At 40.0% G+C, this 26193-nt stretch overlaps 1 protein-coding gene across 8 annotated transcripts; it reads right to left on the reverse strand.

The window, feature by feature from the left end:
• Positions 1-1334: 1334 nt before the first annotated feature.
• Positions 1335-24710, reverse strand: atxn2 (ataxin 2). 8 transcript variants are annotated; one of them, XM_081610740.1, is made up of 26 exons: positions 24226-24710; positions 20354-20384; positions 20125-20184; positions 19685-19756; positions 18357-18507; positions 17780-17794; positions 15705-15829; positions 15467-15558; positions 14547-14735; positions 14038-14210; positions 12592-12840; positions 11056-11241; positions 10757-10936; positions 10098-10205; positions 9925-9995; positions 9497-9837; positions 8953-9016; positions 8715-8852; positions 7811-7828; positions 7191-7263; positions 5949-6142; positions 5731-5857; positions 4008-4196; positions 3727-3932; positions 2914-3088; positions 1335-1506 (listed from the first exon to the last, which is right to left on the reverse strand). In XM_081610740.1, exons 1-26 carry the CDS (start codon positions 24333-24335, stop codon positions 1478-1480), a joined length of 3366 nt encoding a protein of 1121 aa, XP_081466866.1. In that variant the 5' UTR covers positions 24336-24710; the 3' UTR covers positions 1335-1477. The 8 variants fall into 8 exon arrangements, with proteins under 8 accessions (XP_081466866.1, XP_008416502.1, XP_008416501.1 ...); XM_008418280.3 differs by having other exon boundaries at positions 3727-3938; positions 7197-7263; positions 24226-24706; XM_008418279.3 differs by having other exon boundaries at positions 3727-3938; positions 24226-24706.
• Positions 24711-26193: the final 1483 nt, after the last annotated feature.

The raw sequence follows: 26193 nt of genomic DNA on the forward strand, positions 1-26193 counted from the left end.
TTTCCTATGAATTTACAAAGTAATAAAATACTCTTGGTTTTTTTAGTACATGAATAATCTCCCAAAAATCTTATTTTAATTCATTATTAGCTTGATTTAAAAATATATATTACTTTTGTATCTGAAGTAAGTTAAAAGGAATCCCACCTAAACTGGGGTTTTCTGACAGATTATAAAAAAATAAAAAATATATAAACCAGAGGAAAGATAGCTAGGATAAAAAGTTTTCAAAACTCTTCAGTTTCAATTAAACTTCTGGTTTAGGTTCTGCAACACATGTATTAACACTTCCCTTTTTCTGCGTTTTTCTCCTTTATTGCAGTTGGTTTTGCTTCCTTTGTTGCATTACACTCAACAGCTCTTTTATCTGGCATCCTATTGTGAAGGTAAATGAGAGCATGACACATTTCGGCCGCTTCAGCTTTGAAAAAGAAATTCCTGTTTTGCTTGTAGATCATTTTGAATGAGTTTTTATCCATCCTTTTGTGATGATTTAAAAGACAAAGAGAAGAAACTCAATTCTATTGATTCTGCAAATGAAGTGCCAATACTGATACTTTATTAGTTTTAGAAATGTGGGCTTAAAATACATTATTCTATATGTAATGAATAATATATGTTAAGCTTGATTGTAATTACTTTGAGATGCACCTTTAAACTGAGGTTTTTCCCTTTATAAACTTTGTTCAGAAACATAAAAACAAGACGACAACCATCCAAATGCAGAGTAAACCACAGAGACACACCGTCCAGTTTTTAAAACTTTTTTATTGTTTTTAAGTTTTTTTGCTCATTTTTTAAATTATTTATATTATCTACAAAGTAAAAGTTTTAACTTAAAAGTTACATAAGGGTCAGGTGAGAAGTGGGATCTGATCACCTCAGCCGTTATTGTTTTATAAATAACATTTCTCCTGTCCTCTTGGCTGCTTTATTATTTATTTATTATTTTTATTCCCCTCACAGGACGTTTCTGGTCATTTTTCCGGTTTTTAGTTTGGTTAGAAACTCGTCTTGTTGTCTGGAAACAAACGCAGCACTTAGCAGCAGCAGCAGCAATAAACAGTAATATTAATACTGTCTAGAGGTTGGAAGATTTCTTTTCCATAACAAGGTGCAGACAGAATACCAGTTCCAGTTCCTAGCAACGCTCTCTCTAACTCCTTCAGCCGACCCCTCATACTACGCAGGATCAGGGTCCGAACAGGAGACGTCTTGTCCGTTAAACCTCTCGTTAAAACACTGCATCAACCTGTTAACATTCACTTATTGCCTAGTCTGACTGGGAGGGGCGGGGGGAGGGAGGGGAGAGAAACGCTGATGTGAAGCATGTCGGGTGGAGGAAGAGGAGGGAGGGAGAAAAAAAGGGAGGGAGGGAAGGAGGGAGGAAAGGAGGGCTCTCGTTCTGCCTTGTTATGGAGGTTCTGGTTGAGAAGCGTGAAGCAGAGCGGTCCCTCGGCTCGCCGGCGCCCTCTATCTACAGCTGCTGCTGATGATGAGGCTGCACTGCAGGGACGACACACAAAGGTGGAGTCAGGGATGGAGACATGGACAGAAACAATGACCCGATTCGGCCTGGTAGAACAATCCTCCACCTTTCAGAACCACGCCCGTCTCGTTATGGAGATTAGAAAAAGTATTTACACCCATGGGAATGTTTAGTTAGTGATGAGCCAACATAAGGTAGAGCATACAGTCAAGCTGGATGAAAGAATCTGATCATCTTGAACAACTCATTCTCATAAGGTCTGAACTTTGACTAGGCCATTCCAACACATGAAAACCATGCAACAGTGTTCAGAGATTTGATGTAAACAATTATGTTAGTAATCAAGTAATCAATCACTAACAATTGATTGAGTAAATGTTTTAAAAAAAGGTCCTGTCCCATAGGAGCTACTTAAGCTAGTAAAGTAAATATGTAAAAAAGAAAATGTTAGAGAAAAAAAAAGTTTTTATACAATCGACAATTTTAGTCTCAAGTTGGAAGTATTGAAAAAAATTGGGGTGTACAAACATAAGAAATGAAACATTTCACATTTTCAAGATAATACTGTTTAGTCAAGAATGCACTTATGTAAAACATGACTTTGATGACTCAGACAATGTCTTGTTCTTACTATATGTACATTACTGTATATATTTGTGTATTAGTGGATGCATATATTTTTAATCTACTTTGCATAGCTGAAAATAAAGTAAAAACTAATTACTAATCAATTATTCTTCACTTTTATTCTAAAGTTTTGAAGTATAAAAAAGCATTTATTTAAATAGATATGTCTAATCTATTTTAAGTATCACAGTAAAAAAAAAAAAAGGTAAAGAACATGTTTGTTTCCCTTCACAATCAAACTTACTCACTGGTCTATCATCCAGAATCCTAATAAATCTGAATACTTCAAGCCACAGAAGGTAAAAAGCAATTGTAGGATTTTACTATGCAACACAGAGCAGCACCACATGATTTATAACAGCTGTGGAAATTCATTAAAGCAGATCAGGTTGCTTTACTGGGGTGTTTCTCTTTCCACTAGAGGGTCTCCTATTATCTGAACTCTAAGGAGGCCAAAAAGTGTTTCTCAAACAAATCTAAAGGAGGAGTCTGGAGGAACTTCAAGAATTTAAAAAACAGGTTTCATTCGTCACTCTGGCAGCTTCATCTCAACCATCCAGGCCTTCGTTTTGAGAAGATGCCAACAAAACGACGATAAAAACATCTGACAATAGTTGAAATCTGCACAAACCTGAATGTATGGATGCAGTTGGGTTTAAAACTTCTTCACAAATCAGATTGAAGTAAACACACAGTGTGAGCATTTAGCATTAATTACCTAAAATAGCAGCAGGAAGGCAGATGCTGCTGACATTATAAAGGAAACGTCAATCCTGTTAGCAGGTTGATGAGTTTACCTTGTGCATGCGCCAAGTAGGAGAAATGTGTAGTAGAGGACACCGGGATGGGGTTCAGAGCCGTCTGGGGCATCGGTGGCTGGGGACCCCCCGGACCCTGTGTGGCCATCAGCATCATTGGAGGGTGGGTGGGGGCAGGATGGTGAGATGGCACAATGCCGGACTGCATATGGGCCTGAGGTGAAGAGAGAGAGGACAATGATGGGACTGACAGCTGAAGCTTCAGGACGGCAGCGATTAGAGCTGCTGCCTTCTGGAAGCAGAGAGGTGACCACAACCAATAGGAAATATATGATCGGTCGACAAAAAACTATTTAATTACAGATAACAGAGAGCAGAATGAAGCCACTATTTATAAACCTGGCTGGAGTGAAGTTATGCTGTACAATGTCAACTGGGTTTTTATTACAGCCAGCTCAAAGCCTCAAGGGGACAAACACTCAGCTGAAAAATAAATAAACAGAAAAAGAGAAAGCAAGAAAAGGAGAAGTAAAGAGTGAGGAAGAGAAAGAGAGCAAGAGCAAAAGAAAGAAAAGGACATAGAAAGGAGAAAAATAAGAGTGAGAGAGAAATAAAAATAAAAGAAAGAGTAAAAGAGATGGACAGACAGAAAAGGAAAAAAGATGGGAGACAGAAAAGGAGAAGAGGAAAAACGAGCTAAAGGAGGCAACCAGCATGAGGGAGGAACACTTGTTAGTTTGTCAGAGAAACATAAAAAACATCGTCCATTAAGGTTTCCTGCAGAATCAGCACTAAATCCACCAGAAGCTTGAAAAGCTGCCGCTTCTGACCCGGGTCGCCCCGGTGACCCACCTGCTGCACGTGGGCCATGTGGTTGGGGTTGTAGCCATGCTGCACCTGCTGAGGGTGGATGTAGACGGTCTGCTGAGCGGAGGGGAACGACGCCTGGGGAGACTGAGGGTTGGGCGTCATGGAGGGGGGCGTCGGGGCCAAGGCCGAGTAGATCTGCTGCTGGGGCGGTGCGTTGGACAGATGCAGGGCCTGCGCTGCTGCTGCGGCTGCGGCTGCGAAACACATCAGCGGTGTGAACACAGTGTAAACCGACTCAGCTGCTCGTTAGGAGAGATGATCACCTGCTGCCGCCTGCTGGTGCTGAGAATGTTGGACTGGGCTGGCTGCAGGGTGGCTCGGCGGGCCCCCATGCTGCGGAGGGCCCTGCTGGCCTTGGCCTGTAGGGGTGGCAGAGGGCTGCGGGTGCTGCGGGTGAGGGTGCAGGGTGGCACTGGGGTGAGGGTACTGCTGAGGCATCGGCCCTGGAGACACTGAGGCAGCAAGAGATCAGAATCAACACTTCCTGTTGCCTCTCAGTGCAACAAAACACTAATTGTTTTATTTGTATCACTTCCTATATTTAACCAGGTAAAACCCCATTGAGATCTAGATTTCAGTTCCAAGAGGGACATGGGCAGAAATCTGCAACACACAACGGCCTCATTGCGCAAAAGTAAAACAAATTAAAACATATGCAGAAGTTTAAGACAAATTATAAAACTATTTGAAAGCAATGACTGGCTGGACACGAGGAATGGTAGTAAGACAAGTCACGGTTTCAAAACCCCTAAAGTTTTCTGTCATACTGGTCTTGCAGAATAACAGGTTTTTAATGTCTGGTCAGAGATAAAGTGCAGGTCAAATTCCAACACCGACATGCAGCTGCAGCGTCTCGACTTCTGCAAATCTACTAGCTCTGCAAATTCAAGCAAGTCCCCCAAACCTGCCTTCTATCTGGGAATAGTTCAGCTGCCGTAAGAATACAGAAGACAACATGGAGGAAGAATGTTACCCGACATGCAAATCGTGCTTATGGACGGCGGCAACCAGAGGAGACGACACGTCCCTATTCACTAAATTTAAGGTGAAGTTTATGACGTAATGAAATTAAAATGCTGCCGTTAGTATCTAGAATTAGAGAAACAAATACCAGCATGAGGCTAGTCACAATTTGTCTGCCTGAAGGTTTCGGACTTGGATTGTGTATTTGATTAATTTCAAGTGAAAGGTGGTAATACAGAGCGTCTCCACCTGCGTCTATGAGGAGCTCTTCAGCTGAACGTGCTTTTCCTATAAACTTATTCGTACTTGTGATTCCTGTCGTTTTTCTGCATGCAAACAATTTATATACATTTAGTCTTCTTTTTGTCAACACTGACTCAGAAACTAAAACCCAATAAAAACTCCCAACGTAATATATTAGGTCAATAACAAGAGGAATGTCGTCACGGATAATAACACGATTAAAGCAGTGGAAACTGTTGTTCTATTAGTACAGCTTTATCAGCATAGCTTGTTTGTGTTATGCAAGTATAAAGGTGAATGCTAGAGGAATTAAATTTCAGCATCATCTAAAAACAACTTCCAAGAACAATTAAAGTTGACAGAATATATTAATCTCTCCATATGGAGATTATGGAGAGATTAAGGTTAAATTCACGTTAATCCCAATTGTTCTATTAGAGCAGCCATGCAGAAACTCATGTCGATTCATATTCTTCAAAGAGTTAGTGTAGATAATAACGGCTGTTGGCAGGAAAGATTTCCTGTAGCAGTCTGTGTTATACTAAATTTGAGGAAGCTTCTGACTGAAGACACCTGTAATTTAGGTCATGTCGAAGGGTGAAGATCAGCCCCAAAAATATCGCAAGTGCATTCACATCAAAGCATGATAATGAAAATGTAAAACTGCATATTTTAGAGTTGTAATCATAACGCTGACATTTTTACCTAAGGTAATCATTTTGTTCCTGCCCATGCCTACTTACCGGTGAGCTCATATCAAGACTGACAGCTGCTACTCACCATACATGGTGTGTGTCTGCTCCGGGTACTGCGTAGTAGAAGAAGAGACGAGGCTGGGCTGGCCGTGCGTTGGAGGGCCCATCATCCTGGCGCTGCTTTGCATGACTGGACTGAACACGTGCTGCGCCTGGAGGGTGAGTGTTAGCGGTGATGAATGGCGGCCGGCACCCTGAAAAGACCCTCCTCTAAAAGCTGCTGTGCGGTGTGCGAGTCTGCACCTGTGACTGGTAGTGTGTCATCTGCTGAACGAGCGGCTGGCTGGTGAACTGCTGCGGGCTGCAGGTGAAGTACTGCGCCGAGTACGCGGGGTTCGGTGCTACGATCGGCGGTCCCGCTGCGGTCGCTGGATGCATCATGGTGGGCGTGCCGGGCGGGTGGTGCTGGTCAGACCTTTGCTGGGGCATGTTGGGTACTAACGATTCATGTTGGTAGATTATATGGAGAGAAAGATTATTGACCTATAAACCAAGTCGAGTTAAACAAAAAAATATATGTTTTTATTGATCATAGTTTAGTAGAGTCACAGTGTCATCAGCATGTGGGGACCAGTCTTGTTTAGTTTGTTTTAATAAAACTCTAGTTCGTTTGGGGAGGCGTGAACGTGCAATCTAACTCTGACACACAGACCAAAGCAGTGAATCAGCCTAAAAGCCTTCAGTCTCGGTTCGGTTGAAGTGAACTCTGGTGCAGTTCGAATGAATATGTGAATGCCAAGCAGACTGAAGTCCGCTACAAAGGCAGGAAGCGGACTTCAGCGCAGGGCATTCTGGGTAAATTCAGCCAAAACAAACATGCAAGTCTAAGGCTAGAGGGAGAAATGGCTTGTGGTCTTTTGACAAAGACAAAAGAGAAATCCTACAACCACTAAAATCTGACACCACTCCATTTTTGTTTACATTTCGTGAAGAAGGAAGTTGCGCTCATGTCTTTTTGTGTCGTTTCCCTCATTAGTTTTGGTGCAGCGCCACCACAGGCGAAGGAGGTGAACAGATTTTTCAATTAGTTTGGCACTGCAGCGTGAAAGCAAAGCGCACTAGATGAAAATGTAACAAATGTTGAAATTCTGGTCCCCGAGTCCACCTGACTATCAGGTGTGAAAACATCCTAATTTCCTATTGCAGGATGTTGCTGTTAATGCTTTAAAAATTCTGAAGAAACATTTTAGAAATACCCAAGAAAATATAACCTTAATCAATTACTAAGGTCCGGCATAAACCAAAAATATACTAATAACTAAAGTAAAAATGTCAGAAGTTGCTCAACCGTTTCCATGTATTAGGAATAAAATCTGTTATTTAAAAAGCAGAAAATGCTCATTTCACAATGTTTAGATAATGTTGGCTGGAGACACAAATTAATGCAACAAACAGACTGACACTTGCATTATACAACAAATTTGTAAGAGCAGGAAGTGGTTAAAAAATAAAGGGAACAGCAAAGAAAGCAGGTATTATTCTCACCTTTACCTGGTCTGTAAGGTTTTGGCTGGCTCACTGCCATGTGAGGCATTTGGACCTGGTACACAGCTGGAGACTAGACGGAGGGAGGCGATTGGAGAAGAAGAAAAAAAAGTTTACACTTAATGTTTTCTAGCAAATGTAAAATAGAAAGTTAATCTAAATTAAAAAAAATAGAATTAAAATGTAAAGGTTTTGTAAAAACCCGTTTTCCTGCTTGGAAATATCCCCTCAACATTTAAAAATGCATCTCTCTTACCTTGGGTCACATGCATTTTCTATTATTAAACTGTGTCACAGTTACGCTAGCCTATATGCTATTATTTCTAAACAATATACAACATGCATTCCTGTCGTAAGGTGCAGTGCCGCAAAAAAAGAAGCTTGAGAACCTTCTTGTTTTGGGTTTGTTGTTAACAGAATAAACCAACAGAAACAAGATGATGTTAAAGGTCCATCTGTGATGGCGGCTCAAAGGAATTGCAATAAGAAGTTGGCAAACCAACATCTGATGGCATTAATTCAACAAGCAAGCAAAATTATCTAAGTACAGATTGGGCTTAAATAAAATGAACAAAAACAAGGGTTGAAAAAAAGTAGAAATCTTAGAAAAATTTACAAACCTTCCATATTATGCTTTTCTAATGGAGCGAGAGAGAGAGAGGAGGAAGAGGAGGGGGAGAGAAGGGAAAAAGAACCACTCTTTAGTTGTTATTGTTTGCACTTGTCTGATGTTGGATCACCAAGTTTTTCTTAAAGCAACACAGGATAGATGACATTACATATAACAAACACTGAAAAGTGTTAAGAATCCCAACACTTATTTTACTCTGTTTGTACAAATAAATTACAAAATTGCAACATTTTTTTTTTACACGTTTCTGACCTTTTTTATACCTGAAGTTAACATCAAAACTTATCTGCGTGTGTCAGCGATGATTCACAGGCACACAAACTTCAAAGGGGAGTTTTTTTTTGTGTTTTTTTTATGTTAAATCTGTAAATCCTCTTATTAATCTGTGATCTATTTCTACAATTTGCCCCTCTGGTCAGCTTGTACTTAAATACTCCAACTTTACTCCTCCCAGCTTCAGAACAATCAACCAAAACAGTGGCAAACTAACACATTTTCCATTGAAATTAAGATTCAAGACAAGCTGCAATAAAAATGCTGAAATCTCACATATGATTAAATTCTGTTCCACAAAATCAATTTAAATTTTTTGCACCACACTGCATTACCATTTACTGTGGTTCTGATCTCCATTTGAATCGGTTCCTATAAAACATGACAGATTTTGAAAAATGATCTTCTGCTGGTAGGTATTATTTACTGAAGTCATATAATCTAATTTTATTACAGCAGGATGCGAGTAAAACCAAGGAAATAAAGGAGTTGTTGGTTGTCAGAGTAGGTACGGCTAAAGAGCAAAATGACCTGAGCCTGTTGACAACTCTTAAGGTAGCTTTTATTTATAGTTAATGAAAGCAGATCCAACAGTTCTAGCATGCCGGTGTGCATCTCACCTGAACGCCGGGGCTGACTGGCGTCAGCGGATACATCTGAGGGAAGCAGCTGTAGACGGTCGGCGGCTGCTGAACCACGATGGAGGGGCTGGGCTGACCCTGAGGCCGAGGAGGCGTCGGGGTGTTGGCTGGCTTAGGCTGAAGAAAAAGAAAAGATGGAAAAACAGAAGAATGAAATCAGTTTGTGATGCTTTTTCTGGACTCACTGGGTGACTTTGCTACATCCAGACATACTGACCTGTGTATTAAACCTGGGTTTGAATTCGTTAGCATTTGGGTTCAGGGTTGATTTTCTTACTTGACTGCAGAAAAACAAACAAAATGTTGAAGGATCAGTCAGGTCAAAAAAAAAATTTTCTACATAGCAGAAATACATCAAACTTAATGGAGAAATCTCGTCTGCTGACCAGTTTTCAGATTGATTGACAGCAGTAGGGTGGTCAGAGTGGTTAGAAATTATAAAAAATGAAACTATTAATTAAACTGATCAATATTTGGATAGCAAAATGTACTTAATAGGAGATTTTTTTTTTAAAGAATTTGAACCAGGTGAAGATAAAACTACACCACTTCAGGAGTTCTGGGTAAAAGATATTTACAGACCAAGAAGGTTTTTCATCTTAAGTGCAAAATGTTAGTATTTTTGTACATTTCTGATTTAATTTCTGCTTTGAATGCCCTTTTTGAGTCTGTAACAATTAATTGATTACTAAATCAGTTGACGATTGTTTCAATAATCGATCCATTTAAACTAATTCAACTAATCGATCCGGTCCACTCACTCTTGTACCGCCTCCTTCTTCTCCTCCTTCTCTTCATGTTTGGGTCCACTCAGCGTGGACATGGCAGTCGTCTGAACTCCTTGTGATGTCACATCCTGCCCTCCTCTCTTCTGCTCTAAGGAAGATGGAGACGGCGCTGCAGGGCTGCCGGGTTTACTGGCGGACGACGCAGGCGCGGCTCCGGAGCCGCCAGCAGCCAGCCCTGCAGCGCCGTCCTCGGCGCCGTCTCGGCCCGCTGCGGCAGCCTTGTCAAGGGAAAGATCTTTAGGCTTGTCTGATGAGTCTCTGACTGGCTTGGTCATCTGGTCAAAGGAGGGGTCCGGACTGGAACTGGACTGCAACTGAAACCGGTGCAACAGGTTTTCATTATGCAATCTGGTTAAGCGACTTTAAACCAGGTTTTTGTTGAGTTTAACAAGGATACTTACTCTAAAATCTACACTAAATTTCTTTAAATTATCTATTTGTTTTCTGTGGTCGGGGGCCATAGAAGGAGGTCCTGGAGAGAAATGGAGTCAGGTTATGTCAATAAATCAGAAAATAAATTTCTTTCAATATATAAAACCATCTATGAAACACATGCCTAAAAACAATGAAGTACCTTTACAGACTGGTCTTGAGATGCTAGGGGAGTTATCCAAAGACTTAATGTTCTCATTATTTGCTGAGGGAGATGACTGTGTCGTCTCCTGGACACGACAATCTTTACCTATAAAGATTTTAAAAAACACAGGAGAAAGTTTGTCCAAATATTGATACTTGTTGAATTTTTCACACACTAAAAAAATAATAATCTGAAAAGTGTGGTGTGCATCTGTTATCAACCCCCTTTACTCCAACAGCCTGAGCCAGATTTTAAAACGGGCCTACAGGAGCAGTGACCCAAAGTTAGGAGGTGGCTCTTTATTCTGTTTTTTGTCGAATGCATGTTTTACAAAAACTGCACCTCATTTTAAACTCATAGGCTCATTTCAGCTGTGGTGCTTTAATATTGTTGGATTTGCATTCATTTAAAACAAAATGTTTTTTTGTCCAACATACATTTTAAACTAACCAATTCAGACCTATCCACTAGTGTTCTGTAATTTGAATAGTTAAAAATTGAGGCTCACACCACACCAAACCTGCCAACAAACCCTATATGAACTCATTTTCAAGCAACTGAGAAGTTGGTCAAGGTTACTGGTTGCTTCCAGCTGTAATTACGCTCTCAACTTTGAATGAAATGTTTAAAACTTTGTCTTTGACATTTAATCTCACCATCCCCTGATGGAGAGGCGACCATGTTGGGGGCGGGGCTAGCAGCAGTAGGAGAGGAAGCTGATGTCAGCGTCGTAACAGTTTCTATAGGAGCCGTTCCTGTCTGGGGCGAGGAGAGTGAGGAAGAGCCGGGGGAGGCGCGGCCCACATTGTTCTGTCGCGGGGATCGAGGTCTGTGAGCTGAGGAAAAAAAAAGATATATATATACAAAATTACTCTAAGCATAAGGATAAACTTAACAGCCTTAGAATCAGGATATCCAAACATCCTCTACAAGTAAAAAAAACAAAACACTCTACCTCCACTGACCACTGAAGACCAGGTTCCTCCAGAGGAGTTACTCCTGGCTGGAGGCGTTGCCGAAACGTCTCCAGGTGGATTGTGGGAACCCAAGTCCACTGCAACGGAGACCGAGCTGATCCGTGACGGCGGAACTCTGTGAGCACGAGGCGTTCGCTGGGATTTAGGAGACATCCTCGGAGGACCTGCGGACGAAGGTCCCGTGAATTGTTAAACACGCGGAAAATACAAACTCATCTGTGTCAATGTGAACCCAGATGTAAATATCACATCAAACAACAAGGACATGCGTGTTAGTAAAGGACAAAGTTTTATGTAACAAAAACACCACATCAAGCCTTTCAAAGCCCAAATAAGTGAAGTGGGAGATGAGAAAATAAATCAGTGGAAAATAGTAGAGGTAGGAAGGCAGAAGAGCTTCATTTAATTCAGTAGAAACCAAACAAATCCATGGATAAGAAGATGTGAACAAAGCTGTGCAGTTAACTGGACCACGATATAATAAAATATCAGCTCCTGAACTGTTTCACTATTCGTCCTCAGGATCAACATTTCATATGTTCAGGGAAAAGATGGACAACGATTGCATAAAAGTATGCAGTGCCTAGCAAATGTATTCATACCCTGAAACATTTTCCGATTGTTTCAGGCATATGAAAATATATGAAGCTGTATTTGTAGCAGCAGGTGCTTCTAGAAAGTATCGACTCAGACGAGGCCGAATACAAACGTACGCCTCACTTTTCAGATTTTTTTTTTTTTTTGTGGTGGGGGACAAGGGGTTGATGTATGCATATCAATAAAATACAGTTAAGTTTGTGATTGTAACACAACCAGTTCAGTGGGTATGAATACTTTAGAGCAGCACCGTCTTTCAGAGCAGGTGTTTTTCAGCATCATAAGTTGTTTTTGTCTTTTCCAGCGTTGCCAAGCAAATTAAAGAGTTTCGTCTTGCCAAGTGAACCAGACGCAAACTCAACACTGAATCACAGAAGGAAGAAAAACTCAAGGGAAGAGGACTTGAAACACGTCGCAGTCAGAGATCAGACTGCTAAAACGACAGAGGACTTGCTTGGTTTTGGACAGATACTGCGGAGCCATATTTAAGTTAATAACTTTGAAACAGATGTACTCAGTTTACTGTGAAAACTTGGTGCCTCACTCACATGTTCTCTTTATTTGGTTAAAACAACAGAGACGCGGAAAAAACAGCACACACACACAGATCTTGATGCACCCACATGCCGAGATGAAATTGCCTCACACACTGATAAGGAGTCACAACCAAATTCTTGCCATTGAAATGGGCGTTTAAGGTCAGACCCCAAATCAGAAGAAGCAATTTCCAGATGTTTCTGTTCCACAAAACACCTGGGCAAATTTATTAATGGAAGGATTTTTTTTGTTTTGTTAAGCTTTAGGAAACGTTTTTTTTTTTTACAACTTTTACAATTCAAATCCAATTCAAAGCCAAGACCGGCCCCTCATTCTCCATCTCATGCCTTTGCCCAGGTGGGCTCAACCTATGTGGATACCTTCTGAGGACATGCGTTTGGGCAGAGTGGAGGCTGGTGACGTAGGGCCATGTTGAGAAAAGGAGGATGAAGAGGAGGGATAGGAGGGGTGAGATGAATGAGAGGGAGGTCTGGAAGGCCGAGAGGGGGGCCTGGAGGGTGGCCTGGTGGGCGTGGTTGCCCGGGGAGGCAAGTAGGAGGGGCCAGACTGGTAACGAGAGGGGGGACGAGAGGAGGGAGACGGACAGGGTGAGGGCCAATGGGATGAACCTAAAAAAAGGCAAGGACAAATGATCAAGGATAACAAAGAGTAGGAGAAAACACAAATGTGCAGCAGCAAACAGGAAGGAGAGGAAGTTAATAAACATAGCAGCAAAACAGGAAGTTTGATTTAAACAGAAGCAAATAATAAAAAGCAGAAAGTCATTTTTAACTGAGAGAACAAATAAAATATTCCAGACATTCAGTTCACAAGATGAGAGGGGAAATTTTCACTCTTTCTACACGAACAAAAACATGCAAAAAATGTAATCTGAAAAAACTAAATTATATCCTGGTCAGGTCAATGTGACATTTCATCATGTGCTGGTAAAAGAAGAGTCGGTTACTGGCTAAAAATCCTGGCAGCATTTTAAAAAGCACTCAGAGTTTTTCCTCTAATTTTTTCCTCGACTCGTCAGAGGGCAAAACTATTCATCAGATAATCACCTTTACACCTGCAAACCATCCTAAGTTGCTGCGAGTTTGTCATCGCAGCAACTTTCAATGATATATAAGGTTAATTTTTATAATTAAATGCAAAGCATCTAATCTTTACATGCTATTCATACAGTATACCACACTGCATTTAGATCAGAGTAACTAAGATCCCAAATATCCCATCATGTGTTGGAGCATCAAGAGGACAATGTGGGCTAATTACAGCTGGAGTACATTCGTTGTGAATTATTAATGTCCAGGTGGAGCTCAGAAGTGGCTCATTTTTGATTGTTTATGACGGAAATGTTTTGTGAAAAAGGCTAATCACCCCAGAAAACAACCCTGGATCCTGGAAAGTTTCTTCCAGTGGAAATTGGCCAAAACACTGTTTATATTTTTTGCTATATATATGATTTAAATTGGACACCAGCCTACTTGCTTTTGAGTATTTGTAGATTTCTCTGTGGAACACAACTCAAAATTATTTGCTGAAAACTCAGCTATTCTGCCAATCCAGCCAATCCAGGAGGGAAATTCATTTTACTTGCTGCCTATTGGCTGTACTCCCAAAAGTGGAGTACTGGCAGTCCACATTATAGTGTTTACTATTTTATTTTAATCATTTGAACTAATTTCTGATGCAATAGGTTCCTTTAAAGGTGTAATCCTGCTAATGCTACGTCAGAATTAAGTCGGATCGAGGTTGCTTGTTGACTTAAAAAGTATTCTGTGTACTCCGAGTAATCTGTCACTGATTGGTTAACGTACCTCCGTTCACCACCCTCTGGTCCGGGCCGGTGTTGGGACTGTAGTCATGAGGTCCTGGTCGAGAAGCCGAGGCTCCTGCTGAGCTCTGACCCAGTCGAGGTGAATTCTGCCGTCCTGCACCCCATGACATCGCTTCCCTGTTCCTCTGACCCGGAGGAATGTACTTGTTCTCTCTAAATAGATACACAAACACAAAGTGAGGATCAGTTCAACACTAATAATCTTGGAATTTTTTGTCTCCTAAAAGTCAAGTTTGTTTGTGCAACACATTTCAGCAGCTTGGCAGTTCATACAGTAATCACTTATGAAACAGCAACAAACATTACATTTTGTTAAGCTCCATCATTAAAATACACATCAAATATATTGATGAATATTTGCGGGAGTCGGTGAACAACACAGAATGGTCACCCGAGTTTGGTGCAAACTAATAGCTGCTAACTGCAATTAACAGAAGACAGCAAAAGTATCCAGGCTTTAAGTTCTTGATGTGTTTAACTTCATTTCACCTGCTGATCGTGGGAGTCTCCCTTTCCCCTCGCACCACAGCCGTGTATTTCTCCTCCTCTGTGCGCTCATCGTTTTCGAGGGCCACCCGAGCTTTATATGTGGCGCTGGCCTCTATCTCCTCTGCCAGCTGGGCGGCACGAGCCTCCCTCTTCAGAAACTCCTCCGAGTCGTCACGCTCCAAGGGGACCCTGCAGAACGACGTCCAGAAGGACAAAGACTCATTGAACAAGGTGGGGCTTTAAGTTTTTGTTTTTTGTCTAATCACAAAAATGATAAACTGAGCATGAGTCTCCTTAGGGTCAAGACTTAAAAATAAACATATGACCAGCAGATCTATTACATAAAGATTGGTTTAAACAAGCGGTATTATGCATTTTCCAGACACATAGTGCCATTTTCAGTTATTACAAAAATGCTGTACATATCAAACAAAATATAAAAGAAATTTAGCTTCTCAATTTGACACCTGTCTCTTTAAGAATCTCCTATTCTTTCTGAAACACCGCCTATATCACATTAACACAACAATGTTCATTCATGATGCCGTTTTACAACTGAGAAGTAGTTTGCATGATAAACTTAGCAAACATGCAGTTCTACAAGGTGTTTGCCAATTGCTGCTGCCGCTTGTCTGGAGAAACTGAGTGGGGGAGGCGTGGGAAAGGAGTGCTTTGTGAGGCAGAAACTCAGCTCGAGCTTTGTAGAAATAGGCAGAGCTTTGTGAGCGCAAGCGTTTAACCACCACAAAATGGCTGCCAAAATGACTAAAGCAACACTCCATGTATGTTTTTGATGGGGAAATTACATTTTAACATGATATAAAGATCAAAAAAGTCAATTTTATATAAACATTTTAATGCCAAGATGTTTTAATATAAATAACACAGACAGTAAAAAAGAAAAACAGAATGCTGCTTACGTATATGTGGACAGGCTGCTGTCATACGTAGACAACACTCCATACTTCTCCTCGTTGTACTTGAACATGTCGTTTGGGTCCCATCCGTTTGACTGTAGAGACAAAGTAGGAAAGCGAGGCAAATTCATCATCTAAGCTTTTTAACAAAGGACAACCGTTTACACTATAGTGTGAACGCTACCCCATTTATGACAAGCTGATATCAACATGTCTGATGCGTTTGCGTGATTGATCTCACCACATCTGTGTCCAGGGACTCGAGGCTGTCAGAGTTGTGAGTGTCTCCTCCGTCCCAAGGCTCCAGATCTTTCTCCTTATGCTCACCATTAATTCGATTGCTCACTGCTGCATCTGTGAAGTTGTCTACATCACAAAAAGATCACATAATAACGCATGTGGAATATCACACACACACAAAATGGCTCTGAAATACAAGTTGGATTTGCATTTCGTCTCAGTGTGATTAGGTCATAATGTTGACCTACTAAATTAGTCTACTACAGAAAATCGATAGCTCTGGTAAATAACATGAGTGGTTTATCTAGTTTTCCTTATTGTTCTCAGCGGCCCTACAGAGTGCAAAGTTCATGATGGTGTTCAATCACATGGCTGCATTCATGCTGTATAAGCAGGAAAGAACTCATGCCTTTAGCGCCTCAGTCATAATCCCTCACAGCAACAACACATAGGGGCATAGATGTCAAAATAAATTAGCCAAAAAAATTTGAATATCGTCAAAATGTTTTTTACAGTAATTAAATTCAAGAAGTGAACCTAACAGGGAATAACTGTTTGTCAAAGAGAGATGAGAATCTAAAAGCTAGCTGAGCTTCACAAACCACATGCGAATGGCCTCCATGACATGCAACACTGATGCATTCACTCATGCAAAAGGAGCCCCGACCAAGTGTTGAGTTCACATACAGTACATGCAGATTTCCTTATTAAAAACAATTACTAGTTAGATTCCACATTTAAAACATGAGACAGATCTCTGTGTGGAACGAATCTACATAAAATACCGCTTTAACTTCTTGAACTGAAATACCGAAACCAAATACATTTCAATGATATTCTAATTTATTCATAATCACACATATCCTTTTAAAAGAAGCTGAGCATAGTCTTGAGTTGACTCTGCAAAAATGCAGCACAGCCAACCCAACAGTGTGTCTTATCTCGCTGTGTAGGCCATTATTGTAGCAAAACATTAGCTTATTAATAACATAAATGAAAATTCAATTAACTCAGCACATCAGCACTGCTTGACCTTATTATTACAGCCCAGTAGCATTCAAGACAAGCATCCTCAAAGACAAAATATGTTTGAAGAAAGCTAATCTTATGTCAGCCCAAGTATGGCCCTATATTCTTATTCTCCAATCAGAGACAAAACCATATTGATCACCTGAACTCCCATAAATTAAGCTTTGATCTCACAACTCAACTCAATATTATTTAAAAACAATCCAAAAACTTCTGATGAATGCAAAATTAGAGGCAAATACTGTACACACAATGAGCCAACAAGCTTGGACTATACTACAGTATGCATTGCTCATATAATTTTATTGTGCATCAAATATACAATACTTTGTAAAAGTATTCATGCCTCCCTCTTGAACTTTTAAATTTTTTCATGTTAAAGCCGCAAACTTAAATTTATTTTATTGGGCGTTTATCCGACAGACCAAAACAAAGTGGTGAATCATTGTGAAGAGAAATGAAAATGACTCATGGGGTTAAAAGTTGGCCACAAGCCACATCAGAGACACCTCAATGTGAGGAGTGTCGAGGAACATGCAGATAATTTAGAATGTAGTTAATTATATGATCTTCAGGTTGAAGACAAATCACACATTCAGGCAAGGCTGCATTTCTTCAAATAAAAAATAATCAAACAAAATAAAGAGCTGAACATAGGTTGGAAATCTGTTGCTTTCAATGCAATCATGTTGTTTTCAACCTAAGCTCTGCACTGGTCAGCTTAAAATAAAGTGCTGCAGAAGAGTGACAACTTTAACAATCGTGCTGCAGATGAAAATAACACCCACAACATGCATGCCACTAAATTCTAAAGCAAAATGATTTATTTACATTAAATATTTTCACTATTTACACATTCTCCCTCTCACCAGTAAACCCAAACACAAGCATGTGGCCAATGACATGCATCAGATTCTTGATCAGCAGAAACTAGTAGTAGCATGAACCCAAACTGTGCAGAACTATGCTCCCATATTCTGATCCAAGTGTGTATATTCATGTAAAAATAAAAATAAAAAATCTGAGAAAATTAAAGTTCTTTATTACCTGTGTCAGAAGAGACTAGACCATTGGAAAGAAGAGACACACAAATGATAGAGTCAGAGGATGGACGGACAGACAGAATGAAGAACAAAAATACTAACAGTTTCCTGACCAACATGCAAGATCTTCATCATATGGGTCAAAACTTTTAAACAAAATGTTCTTTTCCTTTTTTTGTTATCCATTTGTAACTGACAACAGCATTTACCCTAAAACATAATATTCATTGGCTTTTTTTTATTTTTTATTAAAAACATCTAATGAATTTATTGTTAAACATCAAGAAGCAGACTTGTTCAACCTAAGTGTCTTTCCTGCACTTCAACCACCTTCAGAAAAATCAATAGATCAAATCGGTTTGCCATGGCCGGCCAGAAACACAAGATGTAACTCATGACAAAGTCACTTCAGGGCCGTGAAGACGGAAAACAATCAACCCACTGCACATGTGCAATGACGGCCAGTTACATGTTTTATGTTTTTTGAGCACTTGGCAAATACAATATCATTAGCTCTCCTAATCGTCTGCTGCTTGATTAATAATGGATGTGAATTCAATCAGCACAAAAGCCTTTGGTACCTTTTCTGGCAAAATTCGGGTCCACGTCTTTGAACGTCACCACTACGACATCGGAAGCCTTAAAAATGATGCTTTCTACTATATCTTCTTTCCTGGGGCCTAAACTCGGCTCTGGGCTCTTTCTGTGGGCTGCGTCCAACACCAGGTCGCACTGCAGGAGACAGGCAGGTTAATACAAATCATAAATAAAGTTAGAGGCAATAACACCAACCGAAAAGGAAAAAAAGAGGTGCATTTCTTTATATTAGAATAATACAGAAATGTATTGATTTCAGTAATTCAATTCAGCATTCAAGCTGCTGATTCATGTCTTTTAATCAACTATTCTCACTTACAGCTAATAAAAAGACATTTTCAGAAATTAAGAATATTTCACAACATGAATAAAATAAAGCCTCAAGACTTTATTTTATTTTATTGCAGAGTTGCAGTACAGCGTTTCATGCAACTCTGTACTGTATATAATGCAGTATATTACTGCACAATACTGCATTAAGCTCTGGGTGCTTTAATCACAACAGTCACCTGGATACAACTGAATGCCACAGATGTAGAAAAATGTCTTGATACGTCTGTGTGTGTTGGCTCTTCTGAATCTCCTCAAAACTCCTTTCACTTTGCAATCCCTTACCCGCTATTAATTGTGCGCAATTTTTCTAAGACATTTTGTCCTTCCACTGAGCTTTCCACTTAATCCTCGCACACAGCTATCTTCTATAGCAGTGACCTTTTGTGGCTTTTTCTCCTTGTGGAGAGCGTTAGTGACTGTCTTCTGGACAGCTCCTGATAGCATATTTCATAACATTTCCACTCTATCGTATTTCTGTACTGAAAATCCAGAAGAAATATAAGTGGGAGACATTGGAAAAATAAATACAGGACCTTTAGTCACATGTGCAGTCTTGCAAGTGTTGTGAAACAATTCAATAAAGTTAAGTATATATATTAAATGCTTCCCCACAGTCTGATTTTTTTCCTTAAAAGAAAGCACGAAGAGTCGGATTCCTCTCTATTCTTAAACATAAGATGGAAACCACCTCAGGGGGTGAGGCCGATTTTGAGCGCTGACAAGATGGTGTCTCTCCCTAAGCTTAAAACATTTTTCTAGCTACAGACGCGGTGACTAGATTAGTTATTATAAAAAGCAATACTGATGGATATAAACGCAGCGACCTCATTGTTCTAGACCATCTGGAGTTCAATTCCTGAACTACAGAGGTTTGCTGCCCCTTCGTCTCTCTCTGCTCATTTCCTATCTGGATACCATCAGATGCCACTAACATCACAGCATCGTTAAAAAGATGATATTAGACATCAGCTTTCCTTACCTCAGGACCGTATGTCTTGAATACTCCTTCATATACAGTTCCATTTTTTACTTTCAGCTCACACTTGGTCCCCTGTGAACAGATGAGCCGGTCAGTGGTCACCATATGAAAGACTTGCTCACTCAGAGAGCCGATGTGAGCGTACACTTTGAAATAACAAGTTCAACAAGCCCATCTGCTGGAAGCCAAATGATTGATCTGCCTTCCTTATGGTACAAGCTGTTCTAAGTGTTGTTTACTGCAGTGTAGACATTCTCAACTAACAGCATGTGGTAAAAGACAAAGAGCAGTTTTGCTGACACTAGTCATTTACAGTAAGAATGAGCCCTATAGATTTTCATTTGTACCTTTGCGGCTTCTGTTCAGGCATCCATTAATAATCAAGACAAGAATTACAAAGATGGCCTTTAAATTTGAGAGAGACAAGAAGTAAAACTTACCACCACTGAAGTCAAGACATGGACCATCCTCATATTTGCATATACACCATTGAAAATAACCTAAAGAGCAGAAACACTGTGAGTAGAAATCACCTTGTGGACATCTGGTTCTGACCAAAATGCAGACACTAGGAGAACAATCAGTGGAAAAACAACATCTGATGGTAAACATATATGAAGAGCAAGTGTTTTAGAGTGAACTTGTGACAGTTATAGAGCGCTAACTTACTCCTGCAGGCCCTTTGCCACTGTGTCTTCCCCTGAAAGACAAAAATATGATGTCAGATCCCCCTCGATTAACAGCAACATTCTTTCAATCAAGAAAACGATTCGTTCATCTAAAGCAATCCACTCGGCTTGATCCCATCAGGGCTTTGGTATGCCGACCCAGGCTCTTCAATCACAGCACTGTCCCCACCTCTCACCTTAAGCTGCGGTCATGAAGATCTTTATCAGAGGTGCACATAGAGGACAAGGCAAGTCCAAAACATTTTTTATTTCCAGAGTTCTAATGTTTACTATGGCAAATCAAGGCAGTCATTTGCAAGCGCAATGATCCAAATACTTTTATTGCGACGACGACGGCAGTTCAATATTTCATGCAACTCTGTTCACAATAGGCAAGCGCAAAGATATTTTGGATTTTCCGGTTAATTAAATAAATTTTAAGCAAAAATGGTAAAAGCTAATGGTTTGTATCAGCTTTTACCATTTCTTTCCCCTCTTTTAGCAAATACCACGTCAGGAAATGAAGATTTTCCCAGTACCAACATCCTGACAATTGTCCGTGTTGTGTCAAACAAAACAACGTTCTCATGCTAAATTTGTTGAAGGATATGGCTTAATTGTGCATTTTATTGTTCCTCAGAAATTTAAGTTTCTAACTTTCAGGTTGGAAACATTAACAGAACAATCCCCATGAAAGTCACAGGTCCAAGGAAAGTCAGAGGTTTCTAACTAAACCGGATATTAAATTCCAAAATGGTTGCCTTGCATGAAAATTAGTGAAAGCTGAAGCAAAAAATATATATTTATTTACCTTTCTGACAATTTGTATCTGCTCAAATCTTTCACAAAACTCTTTTAGTGGACATGTTGGGGCCATTGCTGGCCCCATACTGCCATCTTTTAAGAATATCTCCCATCATTTTCATGCAGATCATATCCACTTGTATATTTATTTTTTCCAAATGAAGTTCCACAACTGTGCATTTTAATAAAATGCCTTGATTCGATTAAAAGCTGGATAGCTGGCGGTTTTCTTCAATAAAAGGGAACAAAAACTGAAGCAATCGTCTTTGCACCAGAACCCCCCTCCCCCTGCAGAAAAATCAGATCCTTGGATCTCTTGATTATGCATCTAAATATTCAGTAAGAAATCTCAAAATAACCTCTGATCCTACACTTGAAAATCATGTCAGCTCTCTGGTTCGATCCTGTTGCTTCCATTTGAGAAACATTGCCGAACATACTTCTATTCCTTTTTGTCCTGTGATGGAAATCTTAATTCATGGTTTTCAGTCATCTTGTTTGGATTACTGCAATATACTTTACACATGTCTAACTAAAACCTCCTTTTACTGGTTGTAGTTTGCACAAAATGTTCCTGCTAGGCTCCAGAATAAATCATCAAAATTTTGTGTCTCCTGCTAATCCAATTTCATTAACTCCAAGTTTATTATTAAGTGCAGCATTTAAATTTCCTGGTTTCGACTTTGAAAACTCTGCATAGACAGAACCGATCTACATCTCTGAACGGTGACGTCCCTTTACCACCATCAGGGCCCTGAGGTCCTGCAACCAAGGCCTAGGGTTGTGTCACATAAAAAACTGAAAACTGAAGGAGACAGAGATTTCTTTTCTGCAACTCCAAGACTCTGGCACTCCCTTCCTCTGCGATCAGCAGACTCAGTGGTTTCCTTTAAAAGGCCAGTTAAAGATCTAATTTTTTTTTTATCTGCTTTTATTAAATTTTGTCTTGTGTATTTCTAATCCTCTGTTAGCTGAAGAACATTGTGATTTTTATCTTGAAAGGTATTGTATAAATAAAGTTTTACATCCTACGTTTTGAAAGCATAGCAAAGCATAAATTACAGAGACATAAAGTCGTTGCTTTGAACTGATAATATTAATCCTAGTCACTGAGCATATTAATTATCAGATCTCACAAGTTTTCAAACTGCAGAAAATTTAAGATGGTTTAAATGTTATTCTCACATAAGAATCCAATGCAGAACATCATATTTAGCCACTAGCGCTTAGTCCTGGTTCACATTCATCCATTTTAGTTTGCATTACATTCCTATTCCCACTGCAATTCTTTTCTTTTGTTTCTGGTTATGCGGAAGTCAATGGGGTTAGACACCTCATCATTTTAATTATTATTACCATTAGGTACTCTTGCTGAATTGCTTGTTGGCACAAATAGTTAATCAGCCAAACAAATGACAGCAACTAATTGTCTTTACGGATCTAGCTGGAGTGCAGACAATGTGCTGGAGTTCAAACAGAACATCGGAATGGGAAGAAAGGGAAAATTTATGAATTTCTAAATGCAGTGGCCAGTTGAGCTGGTGTGAGTGTTTCTACTTAGATTTTCACACGCAAACATTGCTCCGGATTACAGAGAGCAGCAAGAAAAAGAGAACATATCCCACAAGTGATGGCTGAATGGAATGGGCAGAGAGGTTTGAGATAATCGAAAGACAACAGTGGCATCGCTGAACAAACAACATGTCAAACCTTAAAACAGCAACATAAGACCACACCAAATGTTTCCCCTGTCAGTCAAGGACAAAAAAACTGGAGCTACGATTCAGACAGGCTAATCAAAACTGGACCGTAACGGACTTAAAAAACACTGCCTTGCCTGATTCATTCATATGTCGGCGTCCAGATTTACTGCAAACGCTGAGAAAACATAGTATGATCATTTCTGAGAAACGATTCCAACACCTTGTTGTATCTTTTCTTAAAAAAAAAGGTTCAACATAATATGAGCAAGGTGTACCTAATAAAATGGCATGTATATGTGGATTAAACTGAATTTAGCTGGTGAGAAAAATGGAACTTTCTTATTCTAAAATGCGCCTTTTGGTGGTCACATTTGGTTTGTTGTAAGGAACAAAAAAAAAAAAAACATCACACATACCCCTGTATAGTAGTAGTAATGGTGGTGATTCGCCACATGATTTTGAGTGAAAGATGGAAATATACTGGTTAGGTATGAATGCATCTCACTCTAGCTCAACCCTGCGTTACAGTGAACCAAGCCTGCGCCATAAATGGGTAGTGGCCCCACTGACCGGTGAAAACAGACGCCCACCGAAATTAAAACGACAAAAACAAAAATATCAACATCCATGTGTTGTGTGTAAGCTTCGTCACAGGACAACACGTGGGCAGAAAGTCATGCTTCAAGGACACTAATTTCCCACGAAAAGCAACGTCAAGGTTGACAGCCGGTCAGCATAATGACCACCCGCTCCTCCCTCCACAGTACACGCTTTATGTCATTTATGTGTCAATCCCGTTGCAGTGATGTTGCGGTAACGTAGGAGTCAGCTGAATTGGGATAAACGCAGCTGGTTGGGGAACCTGGCCTCTACTCCGGCAGCCGCTACAACACCGCAAGTGTGCGGAATTACAAACATGGGCTAATGAACTCCCAACCAAATCGGCACCAGGTTCATATAGTAAACTGATATTAGCAACTTCGAACACCGTCATTACTAAAGGGAAGAGGAAAAAAAAACGAAAAAACGAATATAAAATCGTGGTTAATATTTTTATTCTTTCGGCTGTTTAATTGAATAATAAATGACAAAGGCGTGTTATTTAACAAGCACCGGGTGAAATGTTGGCCTTCAGTTGCAACATTACTGGACCGTGCAGGCAGGCAGGAGGACAGGCCTCGCTAGCGAAGCTGCATAACGTCTCACGGCCCGCATAACACGCGTACTAATTTTGGACCACTTAACGGGGGTGTCATCTCTTCAAACTACCAATTCTAGACGTATTTGTGTCCACAACACGAAATGCCGACCACAACACATCTGTTCACTGCGTTTTTTACTTGGCCAAGTTTAGGAACTCACAGACCTGCCCAGATTCTGTCTTCCCCCGCCGCTTCCTCCAGCACCTGAGGCGGCCGCACCAGCCGCGTTGCCCCCGCCGGGCTTGCCTCGATTTCCACCGGCCTTCATTGACATGGTGATCCCATAAAAGACGGTGTCTTTAAAAGCGATCGGTTGTAGAGCAGAAACTTCTTGACAACGAAGCGGCGTGTGGTTGTGTGACTGCTCGCTAACGTGCTACTAGCAGGCTAGCTGGTTAACAGCTGCTAGCCCAATTAGCAATCTCTACAAATCTTATTAAAACTGAGGGGGAAAAAACTATTTTAAAAAAACGACACGCTTCAGTGGATCTTTCAAAATAACACGAGCGTCACACCGCTTGTCAATGTGATATGAAATCCTAACAAAAAAATTGATTATCTCAAATTAGAGTTCACAGCTAGCTCGGGTCCTTTCCGTTGCTAACAGCAAAAAGACCAAAACAGTCTGAAAGGGGACAAAAACCAGCGGAGGGATATATGGAAGGTGCAACGGCTCATAATATTTAACTCAATATTCATCCACTTTCACGGCATTCATTTTTGCTATAAAGACACAAATGATCATATTTAATTTATATTTTCAATATACATGTATAAATACTGGCGTATTTCAAAGATTACACAGACACCTGGGCGCTACTTTCAGGAAGTCCGTGAGTGTTAAATGGCTCAGTAGCTGCATCCACGTGAGCCGGCGAACGCACAAAACACAGATGTACAAACAGTATGTACGAGCTGTCAGCGTCTCCTATTGGTACATGAACACTACAGTATAATTATTCTGTATGCTCATAAAAATACTGAAACATTCATTTAGAAAGCACATGTTGAAGCCTGACCAATAAAGAAGTGACTCTAAAGCGCCCATTTAATGACTGCCGTAGACATATAATGCATTTTTTACATAACAAATATTCATAAACCAATAACCCCTGAAACTGAAAATCTTTTTGGATTTTGCAGGAATTTTTTTGCTGTCATTTCTGGCACAAACGGCAGAGAATAAAAAAGTAAAGTTAAAGGCAAAAATCAAATTGCACTAAGAAAAATGCATTTTCAGTGATGGAGAAAGAACTCAGCTTGCTCTGTTTGGCTCAAAATGACCTTGATCTCTCGCTTTCAATGTGTCAGTCTCTTGAGTCAGAAATTGGTAAATGCATAGAGTACACAACCAAACCTAATTTTTCTGCCATTTGTATCAACTGGAGCTATATGAAAAATGAAATATAAAATCTCCAGAGACAAAGTAGTCAATCAGATTTAGGTAAAGACCTTAACTGGACTAGTCCGAAACCTTTTCTCTTTTATTTTTAACATTTGCATTGTCTGGATCATTGAATCATGATCTGGATCATTGTCCTGCTGTATAACCCAAGCGCATTTGGTCACAAAATGATGAGTAGATATTCTCCTTAAGGATGTCTTCGAGAGAAAGCATAATTTGTGGTTCCATCAATTATGGCAAGTTATCCAGGTCTTAAAGAAGCAAAACATATCTAGACCATCACTACCTCTACCATGAAGGCCATTTTCCATGGTCCCTTTTTATTACACTGAACTGAAGAAAGAAAGGTCTGCAGTTCTTTCAATGATGTTCTGTGGGGTTTTTTGTGGACTTGTAGATCAGTCAATCACTGCACTTTTGGACTAATTTTGGTAAATTGCCCACTCCTAGGAATGTTCACCAGTGTTATATGTTTTCACTAATTGTGGATAGTGGCGTTCACTGTGGTTTGCAGTGCCAAAGCCTTAAAAATTGCTTGTTAACAAATGATCAATGTCAGCAACCTCTTTTTTTTACGATACTGTTTTTTAATTTCTTTAGCTCTTTAGATGTTTTTAAATTTTGTATCCTCCTTCATGGTATCAGACAGGTTGTATTTAACTGATTTTGTTAATTCTACAAGTCCAACTGCAATCCAAATTGGGTGTGGCTTCTAAAGTTGAACTGA

Source organism: Poecilia reticulata, chromosome 9, assembly GCF_904066995.2.
Source record: "Poecilia reticulata chromosome 9, P_reticulata-male-v2, whole genome shotgun sequence".
Classification (NCBI taxonomy): domain Eukaryota; kingdom Metazoa; phylum Chordata; class Actinopteri; order Cyprinodontiformes; family Poeciliidae; genus Poecilia; species Poecilia reticulata.